We start from the raw sequence: 15,388 nt of genomic DNA on the forward strand, positions 1-15,388 counted from the left end.
GGACAGGAGCAAGCTTCCAGTAACTTGGTGGATTAATGGGAAAGTCTGAATGACCTGTGCTCTAATGGAAGAATGGCTTCATGGATTGAACTATGAGATGTAAAAAGGAAAATTGCAGCGATTTTTCTGTCGACAATGCTATTTGCCACCCACATGTCGTGCTTTCCAATGATAAGCTGGCCTGGTTTGCGCCTAAAACAATCAGCGTTGCTCGTCCTATGGACCAAGAAGTGATTCGCACCTTTAACTTCACTACAGGCATTTATCAGTGCAGTCATTGATAATAAATGTTCATAAAGCTGACAGCATGTACTCCTTTGCACTGTGTTTTCATACTAGATGTTGTTAACTGGGGATCGGTTTGGTGATGAAGTAAACCAAACCTCAAACGGTCGTAACATGATTTGCAATAGTGGAATTTTCAGAGATCGATGGCATAAGCACATTTTAGGAAGTGATTGAATGCTGCTGCGATATCTATGCTAAGTCAAGAACAAAACTTTGCATGTAATGTAGATAAATACATTTGCAGTGAAAACTACCATGCTACTCACTATAGTTTTCGATCTACTCTACAACTTCTAGAGATCCATCATGCAGAGAATCAAAATGACGGAAATCTGAAGGATGGAGGCAAAGAAGAGGAGGAGGAGGAGGAAAGAGGCCGAATAAATACCCATTTATGAACAAGAGCCATTCAGTGTGTTAGTGACGTGAGATTTGCTGTTAACTCAAATTTACCACAACTCCTTGAACTACTGTACTGTGCTAAAGACTGCATTAAAAAAGTAATGCCATCAAGGAAGTTGAAACAGGTTTATTTGTTAGATATATGGAAGAAGATGGCAAAGAAACCATCATTAAATTTGACTAGTATTCTGTGTTGGAAATATGAGAGAGAGAGAGAGAGAGAGAGAGAGAGAGAGAGAGAGAGAGAGAGAGAGAGATATTTTTCATCAGGCTACTCATCTGACTGAAATATCAGCAGAACTGGGCTAAGGAAACAGGGCTAAAGTAGTTTGTGTAACATTTTGTCTAATTTTATTCAATCCAGAACTTTTTCTTGGTCCTAGTAGATTCCACTTTAGACAATTATCGCTGTAGTATTCTTCCAGCTCATACTAAATGAGTAGTTTTCGAGATAGGTACTGTATAAGGGATGATGGTAAAATGAGACGAGATTCTCTATATAGTCAAAATGCCATTCTTGAAATTTCATGGACTCATTCAGAACCCTTCCAGATATTTTCCCTAACAGTTCATCACACACAGGTGTTCAGCAACAGTGGGATGGGAAAGTGCTAAGACTGGCTATATAGCAGTTGTAGGCTTAAGATACAGTGTTGACATTTACATGACATTTAAATTTGAAACCACTGTGAACTCTCTTCAGGGCTTCTGATGGTGAGGTTCATACTCTCTCCTTTCATTTATCCAGCTTTGTGAGAAGCCCTGAAGCCTTACTTACCTTCATTCTCTTCTGTAGGATATTGGCACTGACTACTGCTCAGAAGATGCCTGAAAAATGTATCACTTGAACAAGATTAAACATGATTATTCACCTAATTTGTTTGTAATCAGTTGTTGACTTAAACTGAAATTTATTTCATCATTATAATGTATTAGGTAAATATGCTACTAAACTGTAGGTCTTTTTCTTCAGATACACTTTATTTATATCAAAGATAATATTAATTTACAGTATTGTTTGAAAGTATTCTTACCTTTGTTTTTTGGTGGGGTTATATATATTTGCTAGTGGTTTAATGTTGCACTAACACATCAAAGATTTTCGGCAATGCAGGAATGGGAAAGGACTAGGATTGGCGAGGTAGCATCCATGACCTTAATTAAGGTACAGCTCCAGCATTTGCTTGGTGTAAAAATGGGAAACCACGGAAAATCATCTTCAGGGCTGCCAACAGTGGGATTTAACTATTCCCCGAATGCAAGCTCATAGCTATGTAACCCTAACCACGCGGCTGACTCGCTTGGTGAGGCAATATTGTTCATAGGCCTACCCAACTTATTGTCAAGTTAATACCCTACTGAGATACTGAAGCTCTGATACTATATTTGATAAATTGGGGAACCACTGATATTGTGATGGCATGAATAGGGTTTGGTGCCCTTTGGATAGCTTAAAGCAAGATTATTAAAGATGGGTAGGGTTTCTCGAGTTTTTGTCTAAACCTTGAACTCACAATATTATTTCAGTGTACTAAAGAATATCCCCTGTTATGTATACAAACTTGTATCTGTAGATTTATCAGCATGCAAATGAACTCCTGCAGGGTCAAATTCTGGCACATCATCATCTCAGAAAATTGTTAATTGTGGTTAGTGAAAAGTAAAACTAATTACATTAACATTATTATTACTATTTCATTTTGTACCCATTTGACTCTGCATATTCCATGAAGTCTGAATGCCAGTATTACCAATACAGTGATAATCCTCTTGGTAATGGTAAAATATTCCAGTCCTGGTATTAATTCCATTTATTTGATGTAAACTTCCTCTTGATAAAACGTTAAAGCTTTCTATTACGATTGCCTCTCCAGACTCTGGCAGTGTGTATTCATCCTGGAACTATAATAATCCAAGCACAAAAGTAATTAAGAACATCTTATTACTGCCATAAGAAGAATAAACTTTTCTGTTTGTGTAAGCAAAAGTGTTTATAGCTCTATACTTACCTGAGTGGTGGGTTTGTTAGGCAACTCAGAAAACTTGACAGCTACAGAATTCCAGGAAGACCTATGTAGTGTGCTTACCAGAAGGATTTACACAGCAGCACTGTAGCTCTTGGACAGCTACTTAAAACTAGAATAGCCCCTTCATTGTGATGCTTTTTTGTACATTCCTAGGACTGTTGTAACTGTAGGAGTGAATCTTGATGCAATTAGGACTTCATATGTTTCTCTCTCTGGGCCGATGACCTTCGATGTTAGGCCCCTTAAAACAACAAGCATCATCAGTAAGTTTCTCTCTCTGTGAAAAGGAATGTGAAACAGACTGTAATTTCATATTTCTTTAACTATGATAGTTTACAGTAGTGGAGTGCTGCATAGTGTGAACAACAGTTATGTGTAAGAAATTAAAATTACGTGGTCAACATGAAGGTATTCTGCTGGAATAAGTAACATAATGTCTCTTCAATAGTTATTTTCTTTGTCTGTGCAGTATCGTTTCGAGATTTCATTGCAATTTATATTGTTCTGCTCTGTTAGTAGTTTTGTGAATCATGCATCAGTCTACTATGAATGTGGGCATGTGTCATATCTGTGGTTATAAGACTTTGATGACAGCTGACAGTATAGTAATCTTTGTTAGCATTTTTCCTTTCAAAAATACCAATGAAATTGGTGAAGAGTGGTTGGAATATTGTTAGATATAAATTCTTTTCTTAGTTATCTCATCACACTTGCCTGATGACACAAAAGTAATAAATGGTAATTTTAGGTTATATAGCCTTACCAGTATTAATGGACTCTACTGAAATTTTGGCAAATTTAAAGGATTAAGTAAATGAGACATTTCTTGCAAGACCAAAAAATAGAAAATAGTTCCTTTGCAATGCTGTGTTAATTATGAGAATAAAATATGATGTGCTTTGAACATTCTTTTACAGAATTGTTTCATACGGAGCGTTCACACGTTCGGAATCTGAAGGTGCTGGATCAGGTGTTTTACCGACCTATGGTAGATAGTCAAGTCCTTCCACCTGACCACATTCAGCTCCTGTTCTCGAATCTGGATGAGATGCTGGACATCCACAGCCAGTTCAATAACGGGATGAAGAACAAGCGCCGCGAGAGCCCGCTGGTCGGGGATGTTGCGGATTTGCTCCTCAGTATGGTAAAATATTTGTTGTATTGCTTAATTTGTAGGAAGTAATATTTTGAAGAAAATCCAACAATAATATGTATCTGCTAGTTTTTATATACCATGTGTATAAAAGATTTCTCAAACTTTTGCTTAAAATCTACAAATATTTATTCAGTACTTCAGTACAAAAATATTGCTTATGAGAAAGTGCTTTCTGGATAATATTATAAATCAAAGTTAAAGATATTTCTATTTAAGAAAATCATACTTTAAGTCTCCCAGGGTAGTTATTTAGGTATAAAATGTCACTTACACAGACTGCCATGCTCAGTTTTTGTCCTTACTATGTAAATATGGTTTTATTCAAATTGCAGCTTGCTGTGTGGCTTCATATTTCTATGTCTCTCGGACAGCTGCTTAAAACTAGAATAGCCCCTTCACTGTGATGCATTGTTGTACATTCCTAGTATTGTTGTAACTGTAGCAGTGAATCTTGATGCAATTAGGACTTTGTATGTTTCTCTCTCTGTGAAAAGGAATGTGAAACAGACTGTAATTTCAGATTTCTTTAACTATGATAGTTTACAGTAGTGGTGTGCTGCATAGTGTGAACAACAGTTATGCGTGAGAAATTAAAATTACGTGCTCTATATGGTGTGTTTTACGAAGACATGAGAAGGCCCCGTGTAACTATGATACCATGCAGAAAGTGCCGAAATTTAACTGGAGTGTCTTGCCAATGCAGCATCCAACTTCTGCTTACTTTGTCTCTGAAGAATTTATTGGACTTAAAAGGATTTAGTTATTTTAACTATCAAAGGGTACTTCTGACCACTTCTTTGCTCTCTGTGTGGATGGCATTTTAAAATTTCTGAAAAAATCTGTACCTCATCTGTTAAGTTTCACTATGGTATAATTTTATTCACTGTATATGAACTGTTGCTTGGTAGAATTTCTTTTCTGGTCTTATTATTCTCTTGCAGTAGATTACTGTCAATGTTTGATAGAAGGGTCATGTAGGACTGTGGTTTACCTTTTGTCATATATCTTATCTTAGTTTTATATTGTTAACATAGTTTGATGGTCCAGCGTCTGAAGAATTTCAGCGAGCAGCAGCAACCTTCTGTGCTCGACAGCAGATAGCGTTGGAGTTGCTCAAGGAGAGGCGGCGCAAAGACAACAAGTTAAATAGTTTCCTAACTGATGCAGAAGGGAACCCAATGTGTAGGAGATTGCAGCTCAAAGACATCATCCCCACAGCCATGCAGAGGTAAACTATTATGGACAGTTCTCTTAATACATCTAGTGTGTATAGATAAGAGAAGGGTTTTTTTTTTTTTTTCTTGGGGAGGGATATTGACACCTGATGACTCAGAGTATAGATCAAGGCCATCTACACTGAAGAACATAGAAATTCTTCGCTACCTGGCCATAACCATGTACAGTAACTTACACACCACTTGTTAACTCTGCTTGATGTTTTCCTTTCTTGGTTTGCTGTTCTTCCAGTCAGATGATTCACAAATATCGAGAGAAGCATTGTACAACAAATTCTAAAAGTCAAAACTAAAAATTTACTACTCGGAGAACACATTTCGTCATTCTTTTTTTTGTTGAATTACCATATAATCTTGGATGCGGGTCGTATTCAAGCCATACATTCTCGTAAATATTTACTATGTTTACATGGAGTATTGAAATAGATTTGAATATGGTTACCGTACTCAATATACCACATGTAAACAGGTATTCAGGTTTTACTGTGTTTTAGTTGCGTTCTAGAAAACAAGATCGATTCTTCTCAATACGGTTACAGTGGCATGTAAACACGAAATGTAAGGTAATGAAATACGGTAAATCAAAGAATATGGGTAAATATGCGGTAAATATTAAAGACACTGCTGCGGATGCTCGATCGTCATTTATTTCACAAGTATTGCGGGCATGCTGGGTGCGCGAATAGCTGATACCGCGGGATATCGTACTTTGCGAGAGTCGAGACTGTTGGTTACAGAAGTCCACCTCACTCACATTCGAGTTCTGTATCTGCCCCGTGAAAGTGCTGTCTCAGTAGTAAGCGATGGATTCAAAACGGCGTCTGCGGTCATGTACTGTATGTGAGAAACTTAAAGTTGTAAGTGAAGCTGAAATATACGGAAACCGTGCCATTGGAAGAAAGTAAGATATTGATAAATCGTGTGTTCATGATTGGCGGAAGAAGGAAAAACTTCTAAAAAGTAACAACGATGGCAGAGCGTTCCGCGGGCGGAGTGCAGTGTTTCTGGAAATTGAAGACCGACTCCACAAATTTGTGATAGAAAAACGTGAGTTAGGATATGATGCTTCTAGTGAATTGTGTATTACAGCACTAGAGATCTCAAAAGAACTCAAAACATAGGGTTTTACTGCAAGCCGCGGATGGATCCGAAACTTTTATCGGAGAAAGGGATTGTGCATTCGGAGACGTACGTCTATTTCACAATGTCTCCCTGGGGTGTATGAAGAAAAATTAATGGCCTTTCAGCATCACATTATTCATTTGAGGAAGCAAAATTCTTATTTGCTGTCACAAATTGGGAATGCTGACCAGACACCTGTCTATTTTGAACTGCTGTTGGAAAATACAGTGGACATGAAGGGTTCTAAAAGTGTAACCATCAGAACAGGTAGTAATGGAAAGCAATGATGCACGGTAATATTGTGTGTATTAGTGGATGGAACCAAACTTCCTCCATATGTGGTTCTGAAAAAGAAAACACTTCCGGAAGGAAACTTGCCGTCCGGTGTTATTGTTAGAACACATGAGTCCGGCTGGATGGACAGTGCGTTTGTTGAGGACAGAGTGAAGTGCGTTTGGCAACGTCGCCCGGGAGCTTTGTTACAAAAACGAAACATGCTTGTGTTGGACAGTTACTGAGGACATACAACTAATGCCGTAAAAGATATGATGAGGAAAGGCAAAACCGATCTTGCGATAATTCCCGGAGGACTCGCTTCTATTCTACAGCCGTTGGATGCATGCGTGAACCGGCCTTTCCAAACTGCAATGAAGCTGTTGTACACCGAATGGATGTCTGATGTTGATCACGCGTTAACACCAACCGGGTGAGTGAAGAGGCCTGAAGTGGGACAAATATGCAGCTGGATCAAGACCACATGGGCGCACATTCCTAACGATCTAGCGTTTAAAATTTCAAATTCAGTGGATGGTAGTGAAGACGACTATTTGTGGAAAGATGCCAGCGACGAAAGTTCCTATGGTGAAACTTCAGAGGGTGACGGTGAATTGTGAATGATCTGAGTACTGGACCGATTTTATTTACAATTTTTGTGATGATTTTATTAATTTAAGTTGTTTGAATTTATATCTGTGGTATATTTGAAGAAAATTAAATAGGTATGTAAGTTATTTGATTTTATATTTTTTTCCCCGTAATTTGCCATCTCAAATTTAGGGTATGGGTTTTATTCGGTGGCAGGTGGTATTCGGGATTATACGGTATTATTTTTTCTTCTGAACAAGATTATTCATTGCCATAAAATAAGCACTTTCCTTTAATAGAGGTATCTGGAAATTGAGACAGTCAGAATATAGGAAATTTCCTTTGTTACCAACACTTAAGAAAGAGCGAATGAATAGGTGGAAAGTAGGGATGGGTCGATACAAGTTTCTGTCAATACTCAATAGCAATATATTTTTTATGTCTCAGTACTTTTATTCTTGAAATGCAGTAGTAAAATACAAATTTATAACTACAGTATTTATTCAACAGGCATTTTTATGTTAATACTTCAGTATCTGTATAATTGTAAATTAAAATATGTGATATATATAGTTCTAGTTAGTAATTAGTTATGCATATTTCCACAAACTAAATGGTAAAGAAAGTATTCAACACTTTTTAAAAAATTGAATGATGAAACAGTAATCGAAACCGACTTTCAACCTATTAGGTTGTGTTACGTACATTTTTAGTACGTGCTGAAGAGATGTTAAGTACAGAACAAAAATGGCCAACCGGACACCAGTGGGATCCGAACCCACATCCTCCTGATTTCGCGTCATTTGGCCATTTTTGTTCTGTACTCAACATATCTTCATCACGTACTAAAAATGTATGTAACACGACCTAATAGGTTGAAAGTCCGTTTAGATTACAATGCGGTCGTGAAAATTCAATATTCATCGATGAAACAGTAGTTTGTGTTACAAATTTCAGTTCAAAAATACAAGCATTCTCGCTCTATTTTGGGTTAAGCCTACTTCTTTTCTTCTCACATATGAGTCTTACTGTACTAAACAGTCTCGCAGAAAATACTATAGATGGTGGTATACATAAATGTTTCACAGGTAGTTTTTACAGCTTTGGAAACACTTCCGATAATCATAAACACTTGAAAAGGGGGGGAGGGGGATCTGACAATGAATTTCATTTTTCATTTCTTGCATAATGCTGCTGTACAAGGATCACGTAAAAGGTAATTTTGCTGGATGTGAAAAGTAGATAATCTGATTTTTTAAAAAATACTGGTAGTTACAATACTACTTTTAGTGAGTATTAAGTGCAACCTATATTTTGCCAAAGATTTGAATACACAGCATATTAAAATGGAGTTACATGCTTACCTTTTCATTTGAATATTCAGAAACCCCGTGTTGATTAACAAGTTGCAGCAGTTTGTCTGTAGCAGGAGTGAAACCTCTCTAAATGTGAAAAACTCATCTTTTCAAGAGGAGGTCCAATAGTGTTACGACCGGGCGAGTTGGCCGTGCGCGTAGAGGCACGCGGCTGTGAGCTTGCATCCGGGAGATAGTAGGTTCGAATCCCACTATCGGCAGCCCTGAAAATGGTTTTCCGTGGTTTCCCATTTTCACACCAGGCAAATGCTGGGGCTGTACCTTAATTAAGGCCACGGCCGCTTCCTTCCAACTCCTAGGCCTTCCCTATCCCATCGTCGCCATAAGACCTATCTGTGTCGGCGCGACGTAAAGCCCCTAGCAAAAAAAAAATAGTGTTACGATAGAACATATTTCGTTCTCTTCATGTCTTTGTACTGTATATTAATTACCAGGTCTGGGATTTTTGTTTTTTCATTAACTCCAGTTACAGTTATGTCATATCTTTAAGAATTACGATATTTGGAGTGATTTCTATTTTATTTTCCATATTTTCAGCTTTAGTACATGTTTTTACATACAGTAAAAGTCCGCTATAGCGAGTACGGCATGTAACAAGAACCCCATTATAACGATAACTTTTGTCCGTCCCTTCAAAATTCCTATATTAAACTGTGTATTATCCTTCAGTTACAGCGAGAGCCCTATCACTGATGCATCCAATATTACAAGCAATTATGCGCGCTCGATTTTTTCCATTGCCGATATTTATGCACCCAGTCATTATACTGCATGCGATCGATCATTTTCAGTACTGTATCTTTTTCTCGCTATGCCCACCAGCGGGCTCTTTCGTCGACATTCGAAGGCAATGTCGGAGTCGATTAGTAATACCCGTCGACTGCTCTTCCGCAAGGAAAATGAAAATGAAAGATGAGAACATGTTTTCGCAATAAATGCGTAAATAACGTGTCCGATAACCGTTGTTAACTTGTTAAAAATAAACACTGAATAAACAATCACTTGTTTTAATGCTAAATACCGCAATTACCGGTAAGTAAGAATGAGATAGGCCTACACCTCAAGATATGGCAGAGTGCGTCATTGATTACGAGGTTAGTTTATATTTTCTCGCGTCCGTTAGATTACGGAAAGGCTATTATCATGTAAATTTATAGTGAGAAGGTTATAATTTCTCTACTGGCGCTTGGAGTATGTTTTTATCACACATACAGTACACATAAGTTAGGATAGGTGACGCTATTTGAGTAACAAAATTGAAACATCTGCCACAAAATGCGATCGATCATCTTCGGTACGCTATAGTTTTCGCGCTGTGTGCATTTTTTTCTATTTGTTTTACGTCGCACTGACACAGATAGGTCTTATCGCGGCGATGGGATAGGAAAGGCCTAGGAATGGGAAAGAAGCGGCCGTGGCATTAATTAAGGTACAGCCTCGGCATTTGCCTGGTGTGAAAATGGGAAACCACAGAAAACCCATCTTCAGGGCAGCTGACAGTGGGATTCGAATCCACTATCTCCCAGATGCAACCTCACAGCTGTGCGCTCCTAACTGCACAACCAACTCACCCGGTGTCATGTGCATTTGCGAGCTCTCTCATCAACATTCGAAGGCGATATTGGAGTCGATTAATAATACCCGTCGACTGCTGTTCTCTAATGAAAATTTGAAATGAAAGAGGAGAACACGTTTTCGTAATAAAAAGCATAAATAAGGTGGCCGACATTAGTTGTTAACTCGTTAAAAAGAAAGGCAGAACTAAACGATCTCTTAATTTTAATGGTATACCATATATGGTATGAAGTTAAGTAAGAATGTGATAACACCTCAAGATACGGCAGGGTACATTACTGATGTCGGAGGATAGTTTATATTTTCTCGCGTCTAGTTAAAGTTCGGAAAGCTATTCCCATCTCAATTTTTAGCGAGAGGGTTATCATTTCTCTACATGCGTTTCTAATTGGTTTTCATGTTACATATACGGTTAGGTTACGTGATGCCGTTTGAAGAAGAAAACTGAAATGTTTGCCACAGAAGCCCCTGGACAAATGCCGAATTTCCCCGAATCCAAGACAACGTTTTTTTCCCCCAGAATCTCACGTGAAAAATCAAGGGTCATTCTGCATTCGCGGCCATATAGTAATGAACACCACTGGCAACTACCGCAGAAACCACGCTGTTTTCACACACACACACACACCCCCTGCGCGCATACACAAAACTCATTGACTATAAACAACCGCCTCTTCTCATATATCGCTAGTAGCGGCGACCGGCTGTACAATGTACAGTGCCTATGTGTACCGTCACTGGATCTCGGGCAGTAGTGAAGAGAGAATGACATTCTATTATCCTCTACAAAAAGTTTCTCAAATCTTCAGAATGGCATAAAAACATGCGTGCCTTCGAATTCTTAGAAATGCCACGGCTACTCAGAAGCAGAGTTATAACGCGTCTGCTGTACCTGACGCTTATTAAAATTAAGTTTTATAAACAACACAAATATTTTTGTGATGGATTGTCGTATTGCAAAGATACATGGAACAGGTATTGCCGGCAAATTTTCAATGGCTTCTCGTCGATGTTATTATGCCAATTTTAAGTTAATGGCTATTAAACACTCAGAAATGTATAATAATTTTTCAGCCGCAAGAAAATATGGCATAGGCCTAACTAAAGCCAATATTCGGCGTTACCGTGAAGACAAAGATAGCTTAAAAATGCGTACTGCACAAAAAATGCATTCAATGGTCCGCAACAAGGACGCTTTAAAGAAGTCGAAGATGAAATTGTGAGGTATGTGCACAAAAATGCAAGGGCGGAAATATTCATCCTGCGGCGCAATAAACTCCTTCGTTGACTTTCAAAGTCCGCCATTAAGACCTATACATTGCTAGCCGCTGAAGTTGGCCAAATCCGGCAAGCGAGACGTGCGTGTAGCGGCAGCCAGTTATATGTGGCGCTCAGTGAAAGTAACAGTTTTATAGTAAGCAAGAATATTGTCCTGGTCGATCGTTGTATCGTAGAGACGCGTGGAATGTGTATTGCCGGCAAATTTTCAACAAGTTCCCTTCGATATTATGATGCCAATTTTAAGTTAATGGTTAAACCCGCTGAAATAAGCATAATTGTTAAGCTGCAAAATATGCGGCATAACTAAAGCCAATGTTCGGCCTCTACAAATAGTCTAAAAATGCGTACTGTATAAGAAAGACATTCATATGATTTTACAAAGCATTTTTAAAGCCTGATTAAAAATTTTTAAAGGAAAAAGTGGGGGTCGTCTTGGATTTGGAGAAATACAGTAATATATATTTTCCAGAATTAAATTAAACACACACTTTCACGTAGTATCGGATTTCGAAAAACAAGAAACAAGTAAGCCGTAGTGTGGATATTACCTGTGAAAATGCAAGTTTTGAACAAACTGATTGCCATTTCACACTGATTTTAATGTACATGGGGGTTTCCCCAACTTTTACAAAAAATCCGATATAATGACAATCCGCTATAGCGAGTAAATTTTTCGCCATTATGAATTCTCGCTTTAACGGACTTCTACTGTACTGTATTTGGGGAACACTTGCTTATATTTACATAATATAATATTTATTTTAAGAAATCTTCCATACTTTATGGTTTCAGAGTTACTCTTCCCCAAAAAATAATTTTTTGAGTTATTTTACTAGCATCAGTATTTTGAAGCCTATTTCTGGTACAGTATTTCTCTGAAATATGGAAAGGAAATTATTCTTTGTGCACATTTTTTTTTTTTTCCTTTCCTGCTGCCTTTGACCTTGTCACTGAACCTGCTATTTATTACCCATATCAAAAATTGTTATAAGACTTTCTCATTTTTGTGACTTTCATGTTTAAGCAATACATCTTTAATTGTGTTCCTTTTGTAAGTTTTAAAATTTGGTGCAATATTATTCTTTATTTTTCACCTTCTTTAATTAGTCCATATTTCACTCCATATTTTGAAATTTTTTAGCCCATATGTATGTACATATTAGCCATTTTTATTCTATAGAAATCTTAGCCCTGTTACATCCAGCAAATACTGTACTGCCTTACTGTCACAATTCCTAATCCACTGTGTGTTGGCTTCTGAAGAAGAGACAAGACACCTTTCATGATACAGATTGTCCTGGGCACTGTTACTGTAGAACAACTTAGTGCTACTGTTGCTTGATCAAAAATGTGTAGTATCTTGATCAATAAATTAGTATGTTCCCATTGCACTGGAAAAGTGAAATCAGCATGGCTCTCTTCTGTTCTTCAAGTCTTTTTAGCATATGAAGACTTGAATACCATCATGTAGGTTCTTCTTGAATCAGACTGTGGTGTGGTGGAGAAAAATATTTCTTAATGTCTTCTTCAATATATTTGCAATTTTTTCACCTGTATATGCCACTTATTCAAATAAGTGCATTTCAATGCACATATGCTGAAGTTGGTAGTCCTGGTCAGTAAAGAGAGCAGTGATACATAGGTAGTCATTAGTTGCTGCAGATGTTCACAAATCTGTAGTAACAGCCATACTATCTGCATTTTGGAGCTCGTCTTTTACTCATCTTCCTGTATCATGATACAGTTCTGGAAGGATGTAATTACAAGCAGTCACAGTATATCTAGGTTCAAGGTGCTGAATTAATTGCTTAAATCCTTTATCTTCTATAAAGCTAAATGGCAAGCCTGCCATATTCATGTTCTTTGCTTATCATGTAAGCCATTTACATTTGATCGATTATCTCCCAGTTTAAATTCGGACTTACTGTCCAGAAAAGATGTGAGAGAAGCAATTTAGTATTTGAGTACTGTGGTGGTGGTGGTTGTGGGGGGTGGCGGTGGTGGTGCCGGCCCAGTGGTGTAGGGGTAGCATGCCTGCTTCTTAACCGGAGGCCCTGGGTTCGATTCCCAGCCAGGTCACTGATTTTATACCTGGATCTGAGGGCTGGTTTGAGGTCCACTCAGCCTACGTGATTACAGTTGAGGAGCTATCTGACGGTGAGATGGCAGCCCCGGTCTAGAGAGCCAAGAATAACAGCCGAGATAATTCGTTGTGCTGACCGTATGACACCTCATAATCTGCAGGCCTTCGGTCGCTTCGTAGGCCATGGCCCTTTGGGGCTCTTGCGCCATGGGGTTTGGTGGTGGTGGTGCTTATTACACTTCCACTGTTTCAAATTTTGTTTTTCAGATGTTCAGTAGAAAAGTTTTATGAACTGAGGTGACATGATTGCTAGTGTAAGACTTTCCTTCTCTCAAGAAACACTTTTTTTAAATTTTTTTGGTGTTACAAATGTGCCAGAAGCATTGTTATCACTCACAGGATCCAATTGGAAATAGTTCCATAATTCACTGTCATTAGCCAAAAGTGGTATATTACAAAATGCACTGGCTTCTGTCACTTCAAAATAACAACAGCTGATTTGAAATTTTAACATAATAGTGAAAATCTACCACCTGTTTTCCAGTCATTGACCGGATCAGGGAAGGAATGAATGAATGAATGAATGAATCATATATAGGCTGTTAGTACGATGGGGTCACCACTCCCAGAGTGATTTATTAATGAGAATGGAGAGTGTGTTGCTGGAATGAAAGATGACAGGGAAAACCAGAATACCCGGAGAAAAACCTGTCCCGCCTCTGCTTTGTCCTGTACAAAACTCGCATGGAGTGACCGGGATTTGAACCATGGTATCCAACGGTGAGAGGTCGATGCGCTGCCGACTGAGCCACGGAGGCTCTTTAACATAGTAGTCAAAAATCAAAATCAGGTTTCATATTAAAGGTACCGACATTTTCATAATAAGTTGCTTTCTTGTCTGTTTGTTTTGATAGTTTAAATAGACCACAGGTTTTGTTTCCTGAAAGTCTCTGTTATTGGTTACACTCAGAACTAGATTATTTTAGTAGGCAGAGTGTGGTTTTTCCATAGCTGTCCAAATTAAAAATAAATGTTGTAAATTAGTGCAATATAATGTTCTAATACCATGTTCAAAAATATCTTCCTCTAGCTATAATTCAGCATGTTTTATTGCCCTGGTACATGACTTCTAAAGAAATTTGTTCTTCAGACATACTGGTACCAGAACATCTGCAGAAATTTAGAGCAAAGTCGTTTTTGTTACTGGATCAGTAGAGTTATATATGAGCCCAATTTCTTGCTGTACATGCTACTTGCTATTTTGAAATTTACGAGCTGAGACATGTGCTTGTTGTGATCACTTTAAAATCTGCTACTTGTAGCAAGTTGACAATATTAATTAAAATTCCACTGGCGTTCTGAACTCATATTAGCAAGTTCGATTCCGTATCACTCCTGTGGTGTTTGAACGTGCTCAAATATGTCAGCCTCGTGTGTCGGTAGATTTACTGGCTTGTTAGACCGATAAAATTATTTTTTATTCAGTATTGTAACAGCTGACAAACTCCTAATAGAAAATATCCCATGCAGTTTTATCTTATTTTACAAAGTATCATTTGGAGTCTTTCTGATGCTGCTTCCTTCCTAACTTTGGAATGTGTGTGCAAGTATACAAAAAAAAGTTTTAGTTGAATAAGTAGAAGAAATAATTTTTAATTGTGATGACTTATCATGTTCTACTCTTACTAATTAACCACACCTGGGCGACTGGAGTGGGCTGCCCAGGTTGCAGATTCCCTATCAGTTGTATACCTAGTCTTTTTTAAATGTTTTCAAAGAATGCTGAAATTTATCATACATTTACCTTGTTAAATTATTCCAATCCCTTATTCCTTGCCCTTTAAATGATATTTGTCCTGATTTGTCCTCTTGAATTCCAAATTTATCTTTTCTACTTTTAAAAGCTCCACTAAAGCTTATTCGTTTGCTAATGTCATTTCACGCCATCTCTGAACATGCTGGTTAGTCAGGCAGGTCGT

General features: G+C 37.9%; 1 protein-coding gene across 9 annotated transcripts in view; it reads left to right on the forward strand.

Moving 5' to 3' along the window:
- Window positions 1-15,388, forward strand: part of RhoGEF2 (Rho guanine nucleotide exchange factor 2) — a 1,252,673-nt gene that overhangs the window by 1,026,530 nt on the left and 210,755 nt on the right. For all 9 annotated transcript variants that reach the window (XM_067136513.2, XM_067136515.2, XM_067136508.2 and 6 more), the window contains 2 exons: window positions 3,635-3,861; window positions 4,908-5,101. In XM_067136513.2, the coding sequence (XP_066992614.2) occupies window positions 3,635-3,861; window positions 4,908-5,101 (421 nt within the window). The remainder of the gene's footprint in view (window positions 1-3,634; window positions 3,862-4,907; window positions 5,102-15,388) is intronic.

This window comes from Anabrus simplex, chromosome 1 (assembly GCF_040414725.1).
Source record: "Anabrus simplex isolate iqAnaSimp1 chromosome 1, ASM4041472v1, whole genome shotgun sequence".
Lineage (NCBI taxonomy): Eukaryota > Metazoa > Arthropoda > Insecta > Orthoptera > Tettigoniidae > Anabrus > Anabrus simplex.